Source organism: Orcinus orca, chromosome 8, assembly GCF_937001465.1.
Source record: "Orcinus orca chromosome 8, mOrcOrc1.1, whole genome shotgun sequence".
NCBI classification, from domain to species: domain Eukaryota; kingdom Metazoa; phylum Chordata; class Mammalia; order Artiodactyla; family Delphinidae; genus Orcinus; species Orcinus orca.
Genome location: NC_064566.1, coordinates 5,015,577 through 5,041,022, shown reverse-complemented (window position 1 = coordinate 5,041,022; position 25,446 = coordinate 5,015,577). Strand labels below are relative to the sequence as shown.

Genomic DNA, 25,446 nt, shown 5'->3' with positions numbered 1-25,446 from the left:
AAATTAACGTAGTTATTGAGAGCATTTTGTTAGATAATATTATCAGCTTTCCCAAGAACGGGGTCTGGATAGTTGTGAGACTCTGGCTCAGATGCCTTACTTGCGTCTCCAAGGAAGAGCTGAGACACAGGAGATGGGCAGATGTTCATCACAGTAGCAAGACAGCACAAAGGGCCACTACAGACAGGGCTGGCATGAGAAGGAAACAAGAGGAACACGAGATACCGTCTGCAGTAAGCGCCAGAAGGCTAAATCTCAGGAACCAAAACAGAGCCTCCAGGCGTTACCTTCCACTTCCTGCTTGTGGGCAGACATGTGATTATCATCCCCACTTTGCTGGCAACTCAGGCCCAGAGGTTAAGAAACTTGCCTGTGATTACACAGCCAGGTAGGAGAAGAGGGGAGAGAAGTAGAGAGAGTCTGACAGGCCTATTTCTAACACCTGTTTGAACCAGATTTTGAAGGAATGGATAAAAATAGGGAAGTGACTGAAAAAGATAACTGAAGTAACTGGGTTTAACTGTGGAAGAAAAACAACATAAAGAGAGGAAAGCAAGGCCAAATTTGTATGGATGAAGTTTCATCAGTGCTGATTCACGTTTGATGTATCCGTCACTGAGGGTCTTCATGGAGTCAGCACATGCAATTACAGAGGATACCAGCAGTATAACTTTAAGCCTCTCAAAATTAAGAGGTGGAAGAATGAGTGACAAAGTGAGACGTCTAACCTTTTCACCCACTGTTCCAATAAAGAAATAAACACTTACATGTCTAAGTCCCTGCCAAAGGGTCAGTATATGATTTTGAATCAAATTATTTGCACGTAGGTATGTATAAAACTATCAAAGTTGTTATATTTTCTATACCAGCTTTATTAACACTTAATTCACATACCATACAGTTCACCCATTTAAAGTGTACAATTCAATGGTTTTAAGTATATTCACAGAATTGTGTAACCATCACCACAATCAATTCTGGCACATGTTCATCCCCCCAAAAGAAACCTCATACCTACTGGAAGTTATTGTCCATTTCTCCCTCCCCCACAGACCCTGGCAACCACTAATCTACTGTTTCTAGGGATTTGCCTAGTCTGAAAATTTCATATAGATGGAATCATATGTGTTTTTTTGTGACTGGCTTCTTTCAATTAGCATGTTTTCAAGGTTCATCCACGTTGTACCATGCAGCAGTACTTCATTCCTTATTATGGCCAAAAAATATTCCATTGTGTGGATAGACCACATCTGGCTGCACCATTTTATGTTCCCAGAAATAGTGTATGTAAATTCTCCACATCATCACCAACACTTGTTACTACTTGTCCTTTTGATTTCAGACATTCTAGTGATTGTGAAGTGGTGGTTTTGATTTGATTTTCTCTGATGACTGATGATTCTGAGCATCTTTTCATGTGTTGGCCATTTGTCTATCTCTGGAGAAATGTCTGTCTATTCAGATCCCTTGCGCATTTAAAAATGGGAGTTTGTCTTTTTTTTTTTTTTTTTTTTTTTTTGCAGTATGCGGGCCTCTCACTGTCGTGGCCTCTCCCGTTGCGGAGCACAGGCTCCAGACGCGTAGGCTCAGCGGCCATGGCTCACAGGCCCAGCCGCTCCGCAGCATGTGGGATCTTCCCGGACCGGGGCATGAACTCGTGTCCCCTGCATCGGCAGGCGGACTCTCAACCACTGTGCCACCAGGGAAGCCCTGGAGTTTGTCTTTTATTATTGACTTGTAAGAGTTCTTTATTCTGGATACTAGTCCTTTATCAGATATGTGATTTGAAAATATTTTCTCCTGTTCTGTAAGCTGTCTTTCCACGTTCTTGATGGTAACGCTTAAAGTTTGCAACTTTGGTAAATTTCATGTACTTTTTTTTTTTTCTTTTGTTCCCTGTGCTTTTAGTGTCATATCCAAGAAACCACTGCCTAATCCAAAGTTATGAAAATTTATGCGTATGTTTTCTTCTGGGGGGTTTTATAATTTAAACTTTTAATTTAGGTCTTTGATCCATTTTGAGGGGTTTTTTTTTGTGGTACGCGGGCGTCTCACTGTTGTGGTCTCTCCCATTGCGGAGCACAGGCTCCAGACGCGCAGGCTCAGCGGCCGTGACTCATGGGCCCAGCCGCGCTGTGGCATGTGGGATCTTCCCGGACCGGGGCACGAACCCGTGTCCCCTGCATCGGCAGGCGGACTCTCAACCACTGCGCCACCAGGGAAGCCCCATTTTGAGTTTTTTACATACAGCGTGAGGTCGGATCCAACTTCATTCTTTTGCATGTGGATATACAGTTTTGCCAACCCCAACTGTTGAAAAGACTATTCTTTCCTCAATTTTATTGGCACTTTTGTCAAAAATCAGTTGACTACAAACATGAGGGTTCTTTCTGGATTCTCAATTCTATTCCATGAATATATATCTACCCACATGCTAGTATAAGACTGTCTTGATTACTGCAGCTTTGTAGTAAGCTTTGGAACCGGGAAGTATGAACCTTCCACATTGTTCTTTTTCAAGACTGTTTTAGCTATTCTGGATCCCCTGAATTTCCATAAGAATTTTAGGATCAGCCTGTCAATTTCTGCAAAGAAGCCAGTTGAGATTTTGATAGGGACTACATTCAATAGGCAGGTCACTTGCGGAGTATTACCATCTTAACAATATTAAGTCGTCTAATCAATGAACATGGGATGTCTTTCCATTTATTTATTTTTCTTTCCATTTATGTATTTTTTATTTATTTTTGGCTGTGTTGGGTCTCCGTTACTGCACGAGGGCTTTCTCTAGCTGCGGCAGCGGGTGCTACTCTTCGTTGCAGTGCGTGGGCTTCTCATTGCGGTGGCTTCTCTTGTCGCGGAGCACAGGCTCTAGGCGCGTGGGCTTCAGTAGTTGTGGCTCACGGGCTCTGGAGCGCAGGCTCAGTAGTTGTGTTACAAGGGCTCAGTTGCTCCGCAGCATGTGCGATCTTCCCAGACCAAGGCTCGAACCCATGTCCCCTGCATTGGCAGACAGATTCTTAACCACTGTGCCACCAGGGAAGCCCTTTCCATTTGTTTAGATCTTCTTTTAATTTCTTTCAACAATGTTTTATCATTTTCAGAGTTTAAGTTTTATACTTTGTTAAATTTATTGCTAAATATTTTTTCTTTTTGATGCTCTGTAAACGAAATTGTTAATTTCATTTTTGGATTGTTTACTGAAAGTGCATAGAAATACAATTGATTTTTGTATACTTGTATCCTCCAACCTTACTGAACTCATTTATTCTAATACTTTAGTGGATTCCTTAGGATTTTCTATATATACAATCATGTCACCTGCAAATATTGTTATACTTCTTCTTTTCCAATTTGGATGCCTCTAAGTTCATTTTCTCACCTAATGGTTGTAATCAGAACTTCTAGTACAATGCTGAATAGAAGTGGTGAGAACAAATATAGTTCTGTCTTGTTCCTGATCTTAGGGGAAACCATTCACCATTAAATATGACATTAAGCTTTATCAGGTTGATGAATTCCCTTCTGTTCCTAGTTTGCTGTTTTTATCCTGAAAGGGTGTTGGATTTTGTCAAGTGCTTTTTCTGCATCTATGGGGATGACAGTATGGTTTTTGTCCTTGATTGTATTCATATGGTATTACATCAATTGATTCTCAGATATTAAACCAAACTTGCATTCCTGGGATAAATCCCACTTGGGCATGCTATAGAATTCTTTTCATCTGTTGCTGGATTTGGTTGGCTAGTATTTTATTGAGGATTTTTGCATCTATATTTATTAGAGATATTGGTCTATAGGTCTTCTTCTCTTATGCTGTCTTTGGTTTTGGTAGCAGGATAATATTGGCCTTTTCTTTGTAGGTAGTGTTTTTTTTGCTTTGTTTTTAAAATTACTAATTCAATCTTTTTTACTTGCTATAGGTTTATTCAGATTTTGTATAAATAAGATTTATTAAATCGGTTTCAGTAATTTATTACTTTCTAGAAATTTGTTCACTTAATCTAAGTTACTTAACTTCTTGGTATACAGTTGTTCATAGTATTCTGTCACAATCCTTTTTATTTTTCTAAGGCAGTCTAGTAATGTCTCCTCTTTCCATGTTGATTCTTGAGTCTTTCTCTCCTAATCAGTCTTGCTTAAGGGTTTGCCAATTCTTGTTGATCTTTTCAAAGAACCAACTTTTAAGCTTTGCTGATTTTCTCTATTCTCTTTCTATTCTCTATTTTGTTAATTTCTACTCTGTTATTTCCTTCCTTCTGCTTACTTTGGGTTTAGTTTGCTCTCTCTCTCTCTTTTTCTGGTGTTTTAAGGTGAAAGGTTATTGATTGAGATCTTTCTTCTTTTTTAATACAAGTGTTCACAACTATAATTTCCCTCTAGGCATTGCTTTAGCTGCATCCCATAAGTTTTTGGTATGTTGTGTCTTCATTTTCAATCATCTCAACGTATTTTCTCATTTCCCTTTTGATTTTGTCTTTAACCCACTGGTTATTCAAGGAGTGAGTTAATTTCCACATATTTGTGTTTCCCAAATTTCTGTTATTCATTTCTAATTTTACTCCATTGTGGTCAGAACATATATTGTATGATTTCAATCCTTTTACATTGATTGAGGGGCTTAAAGTATGGCCTAGTCTATGGTCCATTCTGAATAATGTTTCATGGCTCTTGAAAAGAATGTGTATTCTGCTGCTGTTGGGTGGAATGTTCTATAGATGTCTGTTAGGAAGAGTTGGTATAGGACTATTTGAGTCTTCTTTCCTTCTTGATTTTCTGCTTAGCTGTTCTATCCATTATTGGAAGTGGGGAACTGAAGTCTCCAAATTATTGTTGAATTATCTATTTCTCCCTTCAATTCTGTGAATTTTTGCTTCATGTATTCTGCAGCTCTGATGTTAGGTGAAGTCATTGCAGTTTATCTAAGGTGACGCAATGCTTTGTTTCTCTTCATCATTGGCTCTATTTCTGCACCATTTGTGCCCAATAATATTCAATGTGATGCTGTTCATCTTCACACTCTCTTGGGTTTTTCCAACCCATCCCTCCAAATCTGTCTACACTTGGCGAAGTGTAGCTCATGTAATGGTCATTTTCTAAATTCTTATGTACTTCCAACAACAAAACTAATTAAGACCTTTTTGCACTGATGCCCAAAAAGGAGGCCAACAGCAATTTGGGGAAAAAAAAAAAAAAAGATTTAAGAGATGCCTAATTTACTGACCAGAGCCAATACCACTGCCATAATCACTACATTTCTCAGTTCCTTCAGGTTCCCACCACATGCTAAGGGGGTGAGGAGGTGTCCAGGTAGAGGCAAACCCATCAGTCTTGGGCTCTCTCCTTACCCCTATCCCAAGCAGGGATATCGTCTAGTTTATTTGGTTTGTTTGTTTTTTGGTTTTTTTTAACAGAAGCAGTGACCTGATCTGATATGGAAAAGTTAAGGGCAGCCTGGGCCCAGTGAATAGCATAGACCCATAAAAGGTAAGAAGGAAATGAGATCAGAACTGGTGCACTCTATCTGAAACTGTAGCAAATGCCAGGCTAATCAATCCAAATCTACCGGAAGTAGGCCAATTCCAACACAAACTAAGGCTATTTAGTTGTGGCTAAATTAACCTTAGGAAAAGAAGAAACATAAAAAGTTGTCTGGGACTTCCCTGGCGGTCCAGTGGTTAGGACTCCGCACTCTCACTGCCAAGGGAGCGGGTTCAATCCCTGGTCGGGGAACTAAGATCCTGCAAGCCGCATGGTGCAGACAAAGAAAGGAAGAAAGGAAGGAAGGAAGGAAGGAAGGAAGGAAGGAAGGAAGGAAGGGAGAAAAAGTTGTCCTTAACATGGCCATGTAATTTTGGACAATATTTATATAGCTGCCTACTTAGCTTTACACTTATCCTGGGGCATTTTACTACTCTTAAAAGAACTATGAAACATGTATCAAATCTACACTTTCTTGAACTCTCAGTAAGTAGCCTCATTATCACCAAGAGATATAGAGGTAAAAAAGCAACTCATTATCAATACTTCTTCTCTGTTAGGATAAACTGTTCACCCTATATAAATAGAAGAACTGGTGACAATTTGAAAAGCTGCCCTAACTTCCACTTATCATGTAAATTAGGGTTGACTTTATCATTCATATTACTCTGTAAGTTTTTAAAAAAATACATACTTAAACTTACATCAAATATAAAAAAACACAGTTTGAACTTAAAAGAAATTTAATAGCAGTACTTTAATATTTTTAATAGAACAAATAACCATTCAGTTATAAATTCTACAAAATATAAAGTTATGCATATAAAAACATTATATTAAGAATTAAACTTGAGTTGTATACAATGTTTGATGAGAATAAAAGTTGATATAACTTTGAAAGAGTAAAAAAACTATACTGTTAACTGTGAGAACATAAAAAAATTGTTTTGAAGACAACAGAGAACAGAATACACATTACAAAGTGGAAAGAATTACTGCCCCATATCACAATCAAAAGAGTGACAGTTGAAGTATGTACATACATCTGCTTGACCTCCTCTCGGCTGCGTTCTTGCCAGCCTTCACGGTGTCCTTTCCCGTGTGCTGTAATTTTGATTGATTCTGCTGATGGTCATTAGACAACTTGCCTCCATTTCTCCTGCCATTCAACACCATGTTCTTGGATTCTCCCAACCACTTCATACCCACAGACAGCCTGACCCAGGTGCATTTAGTCACTCTCTTCAAATAGCTTAGAGAATAATTTCAATGTTCTCTCCTAACAGAAACAAAACATGAAAAAACAAAACAAAATGGGGAGGTAAATAAATAAAAGACCATATGCTACACAGACCCCTGAGACATTTTCAGAGTATTCAAAGTAACTTAGCAATTAGTGTTTCCGCTCTTCACAGACTACCTTGGCTCCCCCTCCATCCCGCGTCACGCTGAGGTCTATGGTGCCCCCAGAATGAGGAGGGACTCGTTCTGCCTTGCTCATTGCTTGTGCTTTGAAGAGCGACGGGTAACCAGTAAGTGCTCAATAAATATTTATCTCTTTCAGTTGCCAGTAAGAATCATCTTTGCTTCTTATTACCCTGATACCTAGGTATATAGCTCAATAACCTGCTCAAATTACGTGTTTTGGTAACATTCTATTAACTCTGTGAGGAAACAAGGAAGTTCTCTCTTCTCTTCTGAGGAGCTGAAGAAAAGGCATCTCAGTTAAGCTTTGTCCACAACAGCTTTGTAACATCCTTTTGTTGCTGTTAGTTTGAAGTCAAGATTCAGGATATTTAAGGGACCAACATTCGAATATCAAAGTATTGCCCGTCATGAAATACCTGCCTTAGCATTCCTTTACGATGGCAACAAAAATTGAGATTATTGTATTTGCTAATATAGTGGTATCCCTCACTATCTGAATTTTAATTAGCTGAATTTAGGCACAAAATGTCTTGGATAGTGAGAAATGTTTGTAATTTATAAGGACCTTCGGAAGTGAAGGTATAATAGATTACATTTGTCGGTAATGGAATGAGAAAGGATGTCCATGACGTCACCTCATTACGGAATTATGCTTTAGTGTAAGTCAGACTAAAAAGGCTCTAGGATAAGAAAGTGTAAAAACAGAACTTGAGAGCTAAAGGAACTCTAAGATTCTAGCATAACTCTTTCAATTTGCAGATGGAGCTGAGGCAGCACGCCCAATGCCACACAATCAGCCTGCAGCCGTAGCCAGAGGAGAACCAGGCGTTGCTGCCCAAGGGCCTCTCATCTCACCACACCAGACAGAGCTCATTTTCCCTCACTTTTTCCAAACACACAGAAAAGCACACGTGATAAACTATTCTGAAGTACTCCCAGAAATGTATACCTGGAGATGCCTTTAATGATACCCAACACAAATACAAAATATTAATTTTTACTTGACCTCCAGTCTCTTTCATGTCACAGGAATTCTGTGTGAATTCACAGTGAGGTAAAATGTGGGTGAGAGCAACATGCTTAGGCAAAAACGTGAACAACAGCTGATCCGTATTAAGGATACTTTTACAATTGTTCTCGAACATGTAATTTCCTCTTGGCTCCTTCACTATTAAAATTCAATTAGTATTCAGCTTTGCTTGTGCCTATCTTTTGATTCTTCTTGTAGGTTTCACTAAACCCAGAAAAATGCTGCTACTTAAATAATAGGAAAGGGCAAGTAAAACATTGATACATCAGTTCTAAGCTAAATATTTTTCAACTAATACTTTATCAAATTAAACAGAAGACCCCCTATTGATGATCAAATCTCTTACATTTATACTTAGACAACCTGTCGTTTTGATTGGCTAATTCCTTCATGTTCCAGGAAGTCTTCCTTGACCCTCACTGCCAAATCCAGGTGGACACCCCTACTATAAAACTGGGTGAGGGACTTCCCTGGTGGCACAGTGGCTAAGAATCCACCTGCCAATGTAGGGGACACGGGTTCGAGCCCTGGTCCGGGAAGATCCCACATGCCGTGGAGCAACTAAGCCCGTGTGCCACAACTACTGAGCCTGTGCTCTAGAGCCTGCGTGCCACAACTACTGAAGCTCGTGTGCCAAGAGCCCGTGCTCCGCAACAAGAGAAACCACCACAATGATAAGCCTGTGCACCGCAACGAAGAGTAGCCCCCACTCGCTGCAACTAGAGAAAGCCCACGTATAGCAACGAAGATCCAACACAGCCAAAAAAAAAGCCCTTATGTCACCATATAGTGAAGGCCTGTCTGCCTCCTTAATGGACTGAGAGCTCCTGAGGTCAGGAACTTATTTTTCTTTTCTCTAGTACAGCACAAAGTAGATCAAAGGCACTCAACTTATGAAAGAATAAATAAATTAGGTTGTGGTCTAAACCACCTCAAAGGAGCTGCCACTTTTGTACTTTTTTTAAACTATAAATTATAACCTGACCTCTTCAAATTCTCTTCTTCCTCAAGATGCTTGTGCTGTCACAGGCGGCTGGAGCAGCTCTGGCACAGGCAAGACATGGCAGGAATCAGCCATCACCGCCATCAACCTCCCTACTACCTGCCATCATGCTTTCTGGTTCACCCCCGACTCTGCACCTCCAGAGAAAAAGAACAAGAAGGTGGTAAAGCGCTTTGGGTCCTTTAGGAAATTCATCTCAAGAACGCCCACATATAACATGCAACTTACAGATAATGATGGAAGAATGTGTTTTTAAGACTCTGTGGAGCCCTAATACTCCTCAATGATTAACACATAAAATGTAACTATACGGAACAGAAAAGAGCAATGTGGCTTTAGACAGAATTAAGAGACAAAAGAAAGAGCAAGTCACCTCTCCAGAGAATGCTTAAGTCGCAACCAAGCTTCCTACTCAGAGATAAAAAGTGGAAAACCTGGGAAGAGGCCCAGCAATCTGTGTTTTAATAAGCCCTCCAGGTGATTCTGACACTAGTTTTCCAGTGTCAGAACTATTGTTCTAAGTTACTTATTCATTCATTTGTTTGTCTGTTAGGGCGAAGAGCAAATACCAAAATTTTAAGAAGTATGGAATAAAAATTTTTAATTTGAGGACATTATACCTATCAACCTAAGTTTTACCAAGAATTTGGACAAGTTCACCAATAAATCATTTTAGTGGTATACTCCAGCTACTGTGTACTAGAACACAGTGTGGACCACAGACTGAGATCCACTCTTACACATCATTTCAATTAAATGTGGGTTAATGATCCAAAATGGAGCAAATTCCTCACCCTGGGTCTCATTTATATTGCAGTCAACTGATATTATTTTGTTTGAACTTAAGGTACCATAGCATAACAAGCACTGTCAATCACAAGACACGGCTGAATTTCACTAGTATGAACACACTGTATGTTATGTCTGGATGTATCCTAGCAGAGGCACCAATACTCTCCACTCGTCCAGATAACAACAGCTATCATTAAGGCAAAAGGCTTAAGCTCACAATGAATATTTTGTAAAAGCAGTTCTCGTAAAGCTATCAGAAACTGGGAGCTATTTATAAACTTTTAGCTCAAAACGAACATATACTCTACTCATCATCAGGTCACTGTTTGTTCTGCCCTCATGAGTGCAGGATCTGCTGTTGGCGTGATCATTCCCGTAAGACTATGAGCTGGAAGAACACTTACACATTAAAGGTGGAGACGGAATTTCAAAAGCTAACACAAGTGGATATTTTAGTAGGACAAACAGGAGCTGAAGACATTGGGTGGCTCCCCCAGAGCTCCCCCCTCCCAACAGAGCAAGGGTGCAGTCTCTCTGGCTTGGAACCCAGCTGGCTCACATGGAAACACTACCATGGTCGTGGCTTGGTGGACGTATCCGAGCTAACTGGCCACTGACTATATCTAGAAGTTAAAATTACCTCAAATTTATTCCAAAATCGGCAGAAAAACAATTCTCAAGAAAGGAGTACTGGCGCCTCCTTAAATGGCCTAACAGCTACAAATCTTTCTCTGATCTGATTTCCCAATATAAAAATATCATGAGGGCTTCCCTGGTGGCGCCGTGGTTGAGAGTCCGCCTGCCGATGCAGGGGACACAGGTTCGTGCCCCGGTCTGGGAGGATCCCACGTGCCGCGGAGCGGCTGGGCCCGTGAGCCATGGCCGCTGAGCCCGCGTGTCCGGAGCCTGTGCTCCGCAACGGGAGAGGCTGCAGCAGTGAGAGGCCCGCGTACCGCAAAAAAAAAAAAAAAAATCATGAAAATTATTAGACATCTACTACATTCCAGCCACTATTCCAAGCACTGAGGATGCAGCAAATAAGGTTTCTCACCTGTGCCTATATTCTAACGAAGAAAGCTCTAGGAAGCAACGAACGAACAAATAAATGCCAGCACCCTGGAGAAAATGAAGCCGTTTCTAAGTGGCGGGAGTGTTTCAGGCGGAGCCAGGGCGGGCCTGGGAAAAGCGGGGCAGCACTGGGGAGCGCACACCAGGCAAAGAGCGAGTACAAAGCCAAGGGAGCAAAGCAGCTGGTGTGTCCGAGGACCAGCACAGAGCCCAGTGTGGCTGGAGCACAGCATGGGGTAAGAGGGGCAGGAGGAAGGCCAGAGGGCCTCCAAGCCCCTTCTGCGACTTGGGCACTAACTCCCAGGGAGAGAGCAGAGAAGTGACAGGAGTTAAGTGTTAAAGGCCCATGCTGGATGCTTGTCATGTGGCGAAGAGTTTGAATGCCTTTGAAAAAGCAGGTCTAATAAAGCAACTAACAATTTGGGGGGACGAGAGAGAAAGCAGTTAAAGAGACCACAGCAATCAATGAGAGGGGAAATAGATGCTGGTGGCTCGCAGCAGCAAAAGCGGTGAGAAGTGGTTCGTCTCAGGATCTTTTCCGAAGATTTTGCCGACACTGTGGGAAAGAGAGAGGGCTCAGATGTGCTTGCAAGTGGAAGAATGGAATTAGCAGTTATGGAGGTGACAAAGACCACAGGGAGGTCGGGTTTTGGCAGGGGTTGGGGTGCAGGAGTTTAGTTTGGTCATGTTTGAGATGCCTATTAGAGACCAAGCAGAGATGTTTAGGCAGCTGGATCTGGAGGACAGGCCCAGGCTGGATGTATAAACTTGGAGTCAGGAGACTAATGGGATTTCAAGCCATGGGGCAAGAGGAAATCACCTAGGAAGTAAGTAGAGATAAAAGAAGTCCAAGGACTGAGGGACACCCAAATATTTAGCGATCAAGATGAGGAAACAGCAGCTAAGGATACTAAAAGGAGCAACTAGTGAGGCAGGAAGAGAAGCAAAAGCAAACCAGGGCCCAGCGCTTCAGGAAGGAGTGACCCAGCTGGGCACAGGCTGCAGTTGCTCATAAGGCAAATCTCTGAGAGTTGAAAGTCATGACAGATGGGCCACTGTGAGCCTCTCTCAGAAACGACAGAGAACTTCTGAAATGGACATAAAGTCTCCAAACATGGGCTCATGGGGAAAGAATGAGATGGCAGAAAGGACTCTAAGGAATAATGAATAAAGAGAGTCCTAAGTTCTTGTTATTTGTTTCAAACAAGAGAAAAAGAGTCCAAATTTCAGGTGCCAGAAAAGATGAATGTAGTATTCACAGGATGGGAGATGGTGGGAATAGGTTAATTTGAGACCAGCATGCCTTGAGAGAGTTTACAAGGATCTTTGTTTAAAAAAAAAAAAAGTTTTTAAGCGAACAGATTAATTAGTTCTCTGGCCTGAAGTAATAAATCACCTGAGTATGCTGATGGACGGAATCCCTGGGGGTTCTGTGCAAGGCTTTGCCCCCTCTATTTCTATGAGTGTTCACAAAAATGACACAACCAGGCTCTAAGGAAATGCAGCTGTGACTATGCTCTGGCATGGGCACACCTTGCACCCACCCCCAGGGACTACCTGAAATCAACAGGAAATCAACAGGAAAGGTTTCACTGGACCAACAGGTGGGGAAGGATGCACATACTTCAGATTCTAGTATCAAATGCACACAATTTATGACAATACAAAACGTGCTAGAAAACTGCTAAAATAAGAGTTGTATTTAAAGAGGAAAGTTTAATCACATTTTAATACCACAAAGGTAAAAAGCACACACACACATCATCATACAATCCAAATCACCAACAGCAATGGCTGTCTTTGGGGGAATGGGATTAACATCAAAAAAAGATTTTTTCCCCAAAATGTTTACAGTGAACCTATTTATTTATAATTGGAAAAAACCAAACAATCCGCTTCCCCCAATACTTGATATTCACGTTTCTAAAGAAACCACAGAGTTGTTCCATAGAAAAATGCACTTGGTTTATGTAAAGTGCCCGCTCTATTCCCAGTGATGGACCCTCGACAAATGTCAACACCCTGTTAGCCTCCCACTGTCCCTTTATGGACACACATAAGGATCATAAACTCTTAGTGACTTTTGAGCTCAGCAGCTCACCTCCAATTTGAGAACTTTGGTTTCAATTCTTTTTCACTTAAAGCTTCTGGAATTTTTTGTTGAATATCCTAAACACAAATCAGGATTTCAAAACATCTGTCAGAAAAATGAAAATATTGATTCTGAAAGACTACCAAGAATTTCAAAATAATTCCTGTGCCATTACCAAGAACTCTAACCAGTTTACAAGCTGAACTTGTCTGCAGATAGTTTATCTTTGAGAAATTATCCATCGACATGGAAACAATCCCCAAGTGGCTGAAAATGAAAAGATAACATATATTTTTAAAAAGCAGGGTCTAGCTTGCTAGAGCACTTTTGAAAATCTTTATTGAGAAAAAGCAGAACAAACATTTTTCAAGTGATTCAGTTACAATTTGCTAAGAAAACAATGCGATACACCCGTTAACAGTTTTATCTTTGGAGAAAAAGATTACAAGCAATTTTTTTAACTGTTACATGACATGTTCTTCAAAAGGTTCAACTTTTCAAAATGAACATATATTACTTTGTAATAAAAAAATAAAGGTGTATATAAGGAAAATAAAACAGATTTCACAAAAATCCTTCTGCATCATCCGTATGTATGTAAGTTAAAGCCAACTTCTAAAACTTTAAACACAGCAATTCAAATATCAGACTTCTAGGTTGATGGGAACTGAAAAAATATCACTGAACTACTTCCACAAGTTTTTGATGCCTTTGCTTGTGGACTCTGATGCTCAAGTGTCACAATCCCAGACTCCCAGGGGCTTTATATTTAAAATAAGCACAAGGAAGACAAACACAAATAAAAAGCATAGAAATGAAAGAAAGCACTGTCCAAAGAAGAAACAACAAACAAACACACAGCCCCCACCCCCACCCCAAAAGAACAAAGAGCACAAGGTGGACCAGGGGTGAAACTACTCAGACTACTATCAGTTCCAACAACATCCCACTAGTTAAGTAAAAAACCAATTCCCCCTTCTAGGGCCTCATGTGTGCAGCCTATCTCACATGTGAAAATTACATGCAATAGCAAAAATAAAAGTATTTTGAAACTGTTAAGAACTACCATTAACAGAATTTACCTTACTTACCAAGGCCTACAGGTCCTGCATGATCCAGCCCTGCCAGTCTCACCCCTTGCTCCAGCTAATACTCCAGACACAGCCTAGCTTACGACCCTCTAGTGTGCAAGGCATCTTCCCACCACTGGCCTCTGCACTTGGGTTACTGCCAGCCTGCCCATCAGTCCCCACCTCCCACCCCTCCACCCAGGAGATTTGTCTGGGTACATGCTTGAATATTTCTCCTTCATGGTGTTTATCACAACTGTATTCACTTCTTTATGTAATTACTTGGTGACACTTGCCTTCCCCACTGCAGTATAAACGAGCTAAGGTACACTTCCGTATCACTGGAACCTAGCACAAGGCCCAACATACCACAGGTCCATTCATATCATATCCCCCTTTCTAGTCTCAAACGTAACTGCTACACATAAGCCCCAGTGGGTATTAGTTCTCTCCCTCAAATCTAAAATTACAAAAAAACTCTATAATATATGTACCAAAGAATTCCATGTCAGTATTTATCAACGGTTATTCCAAATTCATCTGCAAATAACATATAGCCAAGGTTCCATGGAATCCTACAGTAATAATTCACACAGTCAGACCAGTTGAAGAAGCCCTGAGAAGCCATCAGAAGCATCTGGGATCACTATTCCATTGTAATTCTGTAATGCAGTTTGACAGGGTAATTGCCCAGTTGCCAATTTCTTAGAAAGCTACCATGAATCCATGATCTCACCTATAACCTTAAAACTTGCTCCTATGAACACTGTCAGAAATAAATCTCATTTAAGAATTTAGATGACCTGTCAGAGTTCAACTAGTCCTAGTGGTACGAAAGAAAAGTCTTGGGGATTTTTCTTCTTCTTAATTCAGCATTAAGCCCTTGTTGCTCTACAACTGGAGCCGTCATGCAGCTTCAACGCTACTCGGGTATCTAGCACCAAACTCCAGAGCAAAGAATAGGTCTTTATACTTGTAAAATAATTACTAATGACATGCCATTATTAAAAGTATCATTTCTGCTTTCCTTTTCCAGCTTTTGTAGAGTCAAACTCATATGCATTTTGCTTCAGCCAATTTAACAGCTTTCTCAAGTAGCCTCAGGTGGCAAAGCCCCAATCAGACCAGCAAGAGGATGGTGCCTGAAAAGAGCAGTCCCACCAATGCATAATAATGCTCCACCCACCCCCTTTTAGGATAAAATGATGGCTAGAGATAGCGTCACTAATCCTGCTAAGTTGGTTGCAATAACTTCTCTAAAGGAGGCTGGAAAATGGTCCCCAAAGATATCTATCAGGTCTTAATCTGAAACCTATGAATGTTAATTTATAAGGAAAGGGGTCTTTGGAGATATGAGTAAATTACAGATTTTGAGATGAAAGAGATTATCCAGGTGGGCCCAAAATGTCATCCCAAGTGCCCTTAAAAGGGAGAGGCAGAGGGAGATTGGACACCACACACACTTGAGAAGAAGAGGAAAAGAGTGGCGTGAGGTGGTCACAAGCAAAGGAATGCCAGTCACCAGAAACTGGAAGAGGCAAAGAACAATGCTCTCTTAGAGCCTCTGGAGGGAGCCCTACCCATATCTTGATTTTGGTCCAGTGAAACTGATGGTGAACTTCCGGCCTCCAGAACTGTGAGAGAATACATGTCTGCTATTTTAAGCCACCAAGTCTGTGGTACTTTGTTACAGCACACACAGGAAACTAATACAGAGACCAGGAAAAAGCAAATCAAAGTAAAAATGCTTTCTAATTAGACTCCAGAAATACATAAAATTCCAACATGTCACAGGGAAAGAGATTTTAAGCACCTTTAAAAAGTTGTCTTAAATACACTTTTAAAAAAAGACATTTCCCCCTTCAACTGCACATATGAAACACGGCTACAGAGAGAGCTATATGTATTTTGAAGATAAAGCTGGTGTCTCAATTACATCTAATTACTCATGCACTGTTTAAGCACAGTTAACCAAGATCTTCCTTAGACGAAACATACTGAACATTATCATATTTACATATATGTTTACAATAAAAAAAATGAAAATCAGAACTATTAGACTTTTTCATTTAGCAGACCATTTTAAACAGCAAAACAGCCACCACTGGTTAAGTCTACGATCAGACGTTTGCAACACTTATACTTATTCAGCCACTGAACTACAGCTGAGCATGTGATAAACTCATTACAGAAATACTGTTTCACAGTTCCTTATTTATGGACACCACACGTACACCAACACGTATCACAACAAAGGGTTTTATGTAAGAAAGATCTGTGTCTCCAATTGTCTCAGTAGGTATTTCTAAAATAAAGGTTTTAGCTGACGTGGTTGTTGAGGGGAATTCTGCCCCTAATCTCCCTAAAATCTCCTCCCCATCTCTCCGTGTCTGACCCATCCGCTTACCTCGTAGTGCCTATAAGTAAAATCAAGGACGCTTCCTTTGTTAGAGTAGTCTCTGAGACCCAAACAGCATTTTACTTTTCTAGAAACAGATGCCACCTAGTGTCAAGAGTCTGTAAGTACAGCCCACAGTTCCTGAGAGGCTATGAGGTAAGTAGAACAAAGGACAATTGATTCTTACTGGGCAAAGACAAGGGTGAGAAAAAACTTCCAAAAGGTGGTTCTTGGGCTGGGTCCTAAAGGCCAGGTGGCAGACCGTGCAGGGGGCAGTGCGCACAGTGGCTCAGGACGTGGCTCGGGGTGGAGTCAAAGCATCGGTGCCGCCCTGGCTCCACTCACTGCTCTCCAGCAATGTGACCCTGGACAAGCCATTTAACCCCGCTAATGTCTTATTAGTAAAATGAAAAGAGGTTTGGCACAAGGATTAAATAAGCAGAAACTGCTAATACAATAAAGGTCTCCAACTGTCTCCTCTTTTCATGTAACTAAGAAACAAAGAAGATATGCTGATGTATTATTCACAAAACTTTAAACAATCAAGTAGAAATTTCCCCTCCATTCCTCATCCTACCGTAACTCCCACAGGAAAGAAAAAAAAAATCACATCACCTCATCCATTAAAAAAAGTACAAATTTTCAACAGAATAAAAAAGGACCAGGGGTGCTAATTTATGATACAGAGTTGAGATCAGCTTTGCTTTTCCTACAGCTCCTGAAGAGAAGGAATGTGACTTCTGGCAACAATGTATAGTTAAACATCATTGAATTAGCCTCACATGTCAACATTCAGAGGGACTGCAGATTTTGTTACAATAGAATATACCTTGTTGTGTATCTGATAAAATATTATCTTACTGTAACTCCATTTGTTGAAATAATTGCTCCTCCATTCACTTAGTGCTTCCTATATTAACTTTATCATTTGTCATGCCCTGTAAAGCAGGTACCTTTTTTTTTCTGGTTACACAGATGAAAGACTGGAGAATTTGCTCACCTGTACTAATAGAAAGGATCCCACTAGCTAAAAAGCATGTGATTGGCGGCAGAGAGACCAGTTAGAAAACTAAATGCAACAAAGAGTAGAAATGGATGGGAAGAGAGAGGAAAGCTCTGGTTTTTCAAATACGAGCTTGGCAAGACTTGGTGACAAATCAGACATAGGTGTTGAGGGACAGAAAGGAAGTCAAGTCAGAAATCTCTAGTTGGGATAGAAGTTTCAGTTGGGGAGACTGCAAGATTGCCATGAACTGAGTTTGGGACTGCAGAAGGAACACATTTGCAGGAAAGATGAGAAAGTTTGGTTTGCTGAATTTGAGGATGGGGCACTACCCACGTGAAACTGTCTTAAGATGTTAAAACTCAGGAGAGAAGCGACTGTGAAAAGGGTAACATTAACAGAGGACTTTACAATTCACCAAGCATTTCAACATTATCTTAATTCAAAAAATCACAGAATTTCAGAGCAAAAAGTCTTAGATTAAAAGAAACAGGCTCAGGGACACGTATTACCTGCCCAAAGTAATTCACTTCTTCTGACAAGATAATATGCCACCAATATGTGAAACCAAAAAAAAAAAAGATTTTTTTGAGCTTTATCATGGTCAGTTAAATGAAAGGAAAAGGGGAGTGAAGAGAAAAGGGAATAAAATAAGCAAGAGACACATGCTGGCACCGTGAGAGTCAGAGAGGCCTTGCAAAGGAGCATTCCCCACTTACAGCGCCTGGGGCATGCCGCTCAATGCTAGCACAGTGTCCAACACACAGCTAAGTGATGTCCGCTCAAGACGTGAGTGAAGAACTGAGTGCCATGGGGATGACAGAGAGACACCTCTTAGCTCCAGTTCTCTGGGCACCATTTCACACTATTGCTCGTTACTATGACCCAAGAACTGTGCTAATAACTTCACATATATCATATCATTTACCCACATCACAGTCCCTTAACATTACAATATATTTTAAATATTCATTAACATATATTAAATTATACAACATAATTCATATAATAAAAACATTAAATATATACAACATATACAATACTACTATTATCACCCCCACTTTACAAAGGAGAGGAAGCCTTAGAGAATTAGAAAAAAAAATTAACCAAGGTGGGGTTTAAAGACTGTACACTCTTGACACCGTATTAGAAAGCAATATAATCCTGACTCAAATTCTTAAACATGCTTCGCCCCATACTTGAAGAGGAAGACCCTAGAACAAAAAGGGACATGGTTCCTGATTTTATGGAGCTCAGAGTATAGTGTGGGAAGAGAGACAATCAAATAAGCATGAAATGGTAAATTCTGGTAAGAGCTATAAAGGAAACAACTAGGATATCAGGAGAGAATAATATAGGAACAAACTTTAGACTGGATGATCAAGGAGGATAAATCAAAAGCATAAATACAGAAACAATCATCTTCTTTTTGGATCAGAAACACTCCTGGTATCTGTTTATATTCACCAAACAAATATTTTCTGAAGCAACTGGCTTTGTCTAAATCCTCCTCTGAATGAGGTCTGATTTTTGTTTCTTTTCTAACGGGAAGGGAGAAGCAGGTTTGTATATGGCCTCTCCGGCTCCAGACTCTACGGGCTCACTGGCTGAAGGATCAGCCCCCTTTACTCTTTAGCTGGGGGATCCATTTTCCTAAGAGTAGGTTGGTTTTCTTGCTAAAAATATATATCCCTTCATAACATGCAACATAAAGATTTTTTTTTGAAAATAAAAATACTCTTCAGAGATCATTAATACTTTTCAGAGATCATATATTTCAACCTTGTTATAAAAATGAGACAGACAAAATGAATCATTCGGAAGATTTAGAATCGACTCAATCCAACATTTATCAAGAACCTACTGGGAGCCACCGGGCACTGTTCGTGGTGCTGGAATATTGGTTTGTGCAGGGAACACTAGAGGGCGCACGAGAGTTTCAGCTTTCAGGAAAATCTACACGGGGCTACTAAGGAGTGGGGGACCTTGCAAAACCACACAGAAGCATGTGAAAACCAAGTATCTGATGAACAGAGCAGAAGAGTGCAGAATAGGAAGCAGAATGACCCTTCACTGAAGGGATCTTTTGCCTTAAAGCTGAGAGGCAATCCTAGTGTCATGAGAGATGTACTGACCCGGTGTTCCTATAAAGATGTGCAAGTTAGGTGTCTGTTGCACCCTAACACACATGACTGAGGGTTCACCAGCCTGGCAACCCTATGAGGGAGGCGAGACAGGTATCACCACTACAAATGAGATGGCTAAAGCTCAGAATGGAGTTGCCTTCCTGAAGTCAAACTGCTTTAAGTTGTAAGGCTGAGTCTAGAACCCTAGCATTCAGGCCTAAGTCTGGGGTTTACTTCAATATTTGAGTCACATGTGCATCACCCACAAACAAACAGGCTTATCACTGGGGAATGCTTCCTAGCTCCACTTAACTTTTGTGTACTCTTATAATACAGAAAATAAGACATCTTGCAGAAATGCAACTGATAGGCAGGAGCCACAGAGATGTGGGAACCATATAGACCTTAAGAATTAGGCTTCTGGGACCCTAATCTCCAAATTCTAAAACCCAAATGAATGTAAGCTGTATCATCAACTTAATATTTCAAAACAAGGAGAAAAGACTACATGGAATATACAGATGAACTATGTAAACCAATTGCAGAGATGGCAAAATATGATTAAAGTCGCTCTTAGAAGTGAGAAAATGGGTGGCGCTCAAGTGTAAAAGACAAAGTATAATTTAGAATTGGAAGTGATCTCAGAGATTAATGTTTAGCTATTTTACAGATGAAGAAACTAAGGCTTGGCCCTGTCAGTGTGTTAGACAAATATGGTGGAGCAGACTGGAACACAGGTACTGATTCTTACTCCAGCGGACCTTCATCCAGCCCCAGAACTATACGTACAACTGTAGTTCTAATTATAATCAACCTTAGAAGATGGTGCAGTGTTTGACTCTGTCTCACACAGATACCAGCCAGCTTCAAATCTGGCGGGCAGACGTGGGAGCCAGAGGCAGCAAGTGACCAAAGTGGTCCAGTGGTCCTAGGAACCCTTTAATCTGATGGAAGGAAAATCATGAAGCAAGGCATAATTTATAGTATAAATGACTACGGAAATCAGTGACTTTATTTTTTCCCTTTTGTGACAATATTTTAGAATTAATGCAAATGGTTCTGGTTCCATCACCAACTATGTAAAGATAATATATCCACTCTAACTTACTGCCTATGAGCAATATGGGGATCAAAAGGAAAGTGTTTTGTTTTGTTTTTTTAGCTAGACATAAATGCTGATTTACAACAATAAGGTGATGAGTCTGTCATGCACAGATGGATTCTCTCTACTCCACACCTTTAAAATAGCAAAATCCTGTAATGCATGTAAAATAAGGTGTGCATGACTAAAATTTGGGGATGTGTCTGTTGAATAAAATAAGATATAACTGTAAGTGAAAACTTACTTAGACTTTCTGTAATCTGACTAGGACAAACTCCAATCACATTAATAGAAAAACACAGGGTTAGATATTGGTCAGGCATGATGTTTCCTCTCAACCAGCACTTCTAATCTTCTAGGAAACACCAAATTACAGGGAAGAAAAGGGATTATTGTAAGAACTAAAGTAAAAACAGATTTGTAGAAGGTCTTTTTTTGGAGGGGGGCGGAATGTAGAGTTGGTAGAAAGAATTTAAAGGAAGTTGTGAAACCTTCCTAAGACCCGGGGTCCCCTGATTTGCTCGCTAGGACCCTTCCCCATTCAGCTTGTTAAATGAAACATTTAAAACCACAGGATTCAATTCAAAGATTTCAGAGTTGACAGTCTGTCCAAGAAAACAATTACTTTTCAAATCACTGTGTTCTAATGGTTAGAACTCCCTAATACTTGAAATTTAAAGTGCATTGGCTAGTTTTATCCTGTAATAAATTTAAGTTTGTGCTTTTTATTGCAATTAAAACCATTTCCTACACCAAGACACATCAGTAAAATACTTTTCCCAAAATAAAAAGTATCTAAAAATCAGGCTAAAAAATTAAGTTACATCTTACACATAAAACTTCTATTGCGGGCTTCCCTGGTGGCGCAGTGGTTGAGAGTCCACCTGCCGATGCAGGGGACACGGGTTCGTGCCCTGGTCCGGGAAGATCCCACATGCCGCAGAGCAGCTGGGCCCGTGAGCCATGGCCGCTGAGCCTGCGCGGCTCCGCAACGGGAGAGGCCACGACAGTGAGAGGCCCGCGTACCGCAAAAAAAAAAAAAAAAAAACATATTGCATAGAGCTCTATCTGAGATACTATCCTAAGCTCTCTTCCTGCATTTACTCAGTGTATCTATGGAACCAACAGTGTGTCATACTGGAACAAGGACACATGGTCCCTATCTTTAACACTGTGTGGAAAACTCAGCAATTAGTGTTCTAGGGCTGACACAGTCGTGTAACTCTTGCCCATGAAGGGGAAGGAGTTTGTGAGTGGAGAGAAAGTAGAGCTCATATATAGCAGGCAAAAATAGAAAATAATGGAACTGACATCATTCATCTGAAAGGATTTGCTCTCATAAGCCGTGGGAAGGGCATTCCTGTGGACAGGGAGCTGCTCAGATGCTTCACACACAAATGACTTTGCAACACAACCAGGCCACAAGCTCATGTCCTATAAGCCCACAAATTGACACTCAAAGAAAAATCAGATTCAATCCCAGATACAGATGACCCAAGGGAAAATTTATAAACCAACATGCTCCACCCACAAAACTCTAAGCTCAAAGACACACAACCTGCTACCACTTCCTTCACATGCATATTCTGCTATACTCCCATCCTCCCCTCCCCCCATTTTGCCCACTGGTATTTGGTTCAGGTATGGAGCATTCAAGACATAAGCACTTCAGTGTGTCTGTGAAGACAAATGAAAACATCGCAAGAGGGCACGTGGAAATGACTTTGAGTGTGGTTTCAAAGTTTATGGGCTAATAAAAAATTAAGCCTTACTCTACTCTCCTCTTAAAGAGTAAGTATCCCCATTATTCTTTTCACACCCAAACTAAGTTGTTGTGTCAATGACAACAACGTTTTCAATAACAATAGAATGAACATATTTTGAAAAACTAAATATAGGGACTTTCCTGGTGGCACAGTGGTTAAGATTCCACGCTCTCAATGCAGGGGGCTGCGGGTCGATCCCTGGTCAGGGAACTAGATCCCACGTGCACGCCACAACTAAGAGTTCACATGCCTCAACTAAGGAGCCCACCTGCTGCAACTAAGACCCAGCAAAACCAAATAAATAAATAAATATTAAAAAAAAAAGAAAAACTAAGTATAAATCACCAAGCTCTATTAATTAGCATTTTTCATCCAGTGTCTACTGAGCACCTACTCTGTACCTGCTCTGAGCAGAGGAGATAAATAACAAGCTCACAAGAAAGCTGAGGGGAAGGTCAACAACCAAATATGATACAATGTAACAACTGCTCAGGGAACAAAGCAGAAGTGTGTCTTCTCCTGAGTGGGTCAGCCCCTGCCCTTGTGTTGTAAGAGGTCTGCAAGGGGTGTGAAGATTTATCCAGGAGGTAGCACTCTCACTGGGCCTTCCTGAAGGCGAGTATCAATCCGGGGGAGGGGATGCAGGAATGCCGGGCAGGGTGCGAGCAAAAGGCACCAGGCAGGGGAAACCACTGGGGCCCGGGTTTGGAAAGGAAGAGGAGAATGCTTAGATGACGGGCCCACACCTGTGGTGGAAGTTGCTAAACATTCGGCTACAAACTTGTACCTATAGTAAGTAACTCTTTAAGTAAACTTCCCAGTATGCACAAATTATCTGCGATTATTTCAGGCTAAACTGATTGCCCCCTCCCTTTTCAAAATATTTACGCTTTTATGACTAATCATCAGAAGTTATAGGCGTGTTCTTAATATTAAAGGAAGAAAAGCTTCAGCTAGCAACTGTTTCCTCTGATGACCCTATAAAGCCACGTTCAACTATACTTTATATCAAAATGGTTTAAATCTAAAAAGGTCCTGATGAAAAGAAGCGCAATCACAACCAATCAGTTCTGCCTACCACTCTAGATAAGACTTTTCCCCCCAGGGTGAATTTCATACGGCAAGTTCTGAAAAATTAACTTCGAAGAACACATGTTCTACCCCCTCAGTATTCTTAAAGTTCCCCCAGTCAATGGGTCGGAAGTAAAAGAGCTCTAACACGGGGTCAAATAACCCCAAACAGAGAGGGAGTGAGTTTCTCTGGGTCCAACGTGCTTCTCTACCATTCCAGCAAGTTGGGTCGAGTTGTCATCTTGTCAACGTTTCCCCCACTCTCATAGGTAGGGGTGACGCTGATACATCACCTTTGGATATGTGAAAAGAATCGAGTCACTCTGGGAGGACCGACGCCTTTTCTCGGGACCCGAGACGCCGGCCAACTTAGGGGGCCCGGGAGGCAAGCCCCGGCCAGGAGCCGGAGCCGCTGTCAGGGGAGGGACGGAGCGGGGCGGAGGACGGGCCCGGGAGGAAATCTGAAAGCAGGCTCGAGCCCAAACAAAAACAACCCAAGGTTGAGCGCGGCAGAGGGAGCAGATTGGGCGAGACCATTCACGGCTGCCCATTGGAGAAAAGGGAAAACAGAGTCCCCCAATCGCGAGCGGCGGGGCTGCTCCCCTCGTGCGGCCGCGGGCCGGCCCGGCGCTGCCCGGCGGCCGCTACCGCTCCCTTCCGGCGGCGGCGCCCACTGCAGGGCCCGCGCCCACCGGCCGCCGCCGCCGCCGCCGCCGCCGCCGCGCCCCTCCCCCGGCCGTCCCTCCACCCCCGAGGCCCCGGCCCTGGCCCCCACCCGGCCCGGCGCCCCCGCTCCCGCCGGCCCGCCCCCAGCCCGCCGCCCCTGCGCCCCCCGCACCGGCGCCCGCCCCCCGCTCACCGCCGGGCGCTGCCCGCTCCTCCTTGGGGCGCCTCGAGGCCCCGCCGCCCCGCCGTTGCGCTGAGGGGCCCGCGCTGCCCGGCGACACTTCCCCGTCCCCTAAGAATATTAATCACCAAAAATAATTCCAGAGAAAAATGGAGAGTAAAATCCAAGATGGCGGCCCCAGCCGCAGCACCGCCCGCTCCATCCGCTGTCGGGAAATGAGTCCCAGCCGCGGCCGGAGCCCCCCGCCCCCACCGCGCCCCCGCGCCCCCGCGCCACGGGCCTCACCTCGCCTCTCCTCTCGCGCGGCCTCGGGGTGCAAAAGGCAGCCGCTGGCCTGGGGGCTCTGCGTTCTGAGTCCTGGCGCCGCGCGTGCCGCCTCCGGTGCCTGGGCGCCCTCACCTCATAGCCCCGGAGCCTCACCGCCCGCGCCGCAGACGCGTCGCCGCCCCCGGTGAGCCGCTCGGACGCCGCCCGGGAACGGTGGAAGGACACGAAAAGGAGTTCCCGCGGCCAGGCGGAGGGACACCACTTCGGCTCGTACCGCTCTGGACGCCTCTGTTGCTTTTACGGGACCAGGGGTGGGGGGAGGCGGAGAAACCCGAGAAAGAAATGAGTTCCCCGCCGAGTGCTCCCGCGGCGGAGGAACAAAAAGCGAATTTTGAGGGGATGAGGTGAGTCGTTGCTTCGCTTCGCTCGCGGCGGAGGAATCCGTGTTGAGCAGTCGGCAGGGATCCCTCCGCTCCTCGCTGCCCTTTAAATTGCGGCTGGAGGCGGTGCCGCCGCGCGTCCCTGGGGCGCCACCCGGATCTCAGGCTTCCTTACGTACCCGGGCCCCGCGAGGCCGCCTTCGACACTCGGTCCCTGGCGCAGCTGCACCCACCGGGGACAGCCCTGGGGAATGGGCAGGCTCCTCGCCCACGGCGCCTCCCGGGTGCGCCTAGGGGAGGTGGCCCCACGGAGGCGAGCCTCTTTGTTGTGGGAATGGGTGTCATTGGAAGCAGATACACCCTTAAAGACCATGTGGGCAGCCTGAGCGTTACACCGCTTAGTGTGGGAGGGAGGGAGGGAGGGGGAGTGAGCCTGCATTAATCGGGCCACTGGCTTCCTAGTGTCAACCGGCTATTTCTTGAGCACCTACTGTGTGCCGGGCTTTCCGAGAAACGGGTTTT

General features: G+C 42.8%; 1 protein-coding gene across 7 annotated transcripts in view; it reads right to left on the bottom strand.

Annotated features, from left to right (window-relative positions):
* Positions 1-25,235, bottom strand: part of KMT5B (lysine methyltransferase 5B) — a 53,761-nt gene extending 28,526 nt beyond the window's left edge. For 2 of the 7 annotated variants that reach the window (XM_049712979.1, XM_049712980.1), the window contains exons 1-2: positions 24,290-24,471; positions 6,525-6,760 (exon numbers count right to left, since the gene is read on the bottom strand). In XM_049712979.1, coding sequence (XP_049568936.1) covers positions 6,525-6,684 — 160 coding nt within the window. In that variant the 5' untranslated portion in view covers positions 6,685-6,760; positions 24,290-24,471. Of the gene's footprint in view, positions 1-6,524; positions 6,761-8,924; positions 9,074-23,723; positions 23,892-24,289; positions 24,472-24,562 lie in introns of those variants that run through there. The other 5 variants (XM_033402422.2, XM_012536122.3, XM_033402423.2 and 2 more) reach the window with 5 other exon arrangements.
* Between the last annotated feature and the right edge of the window lie 211 nt (positions 25,236-25,446).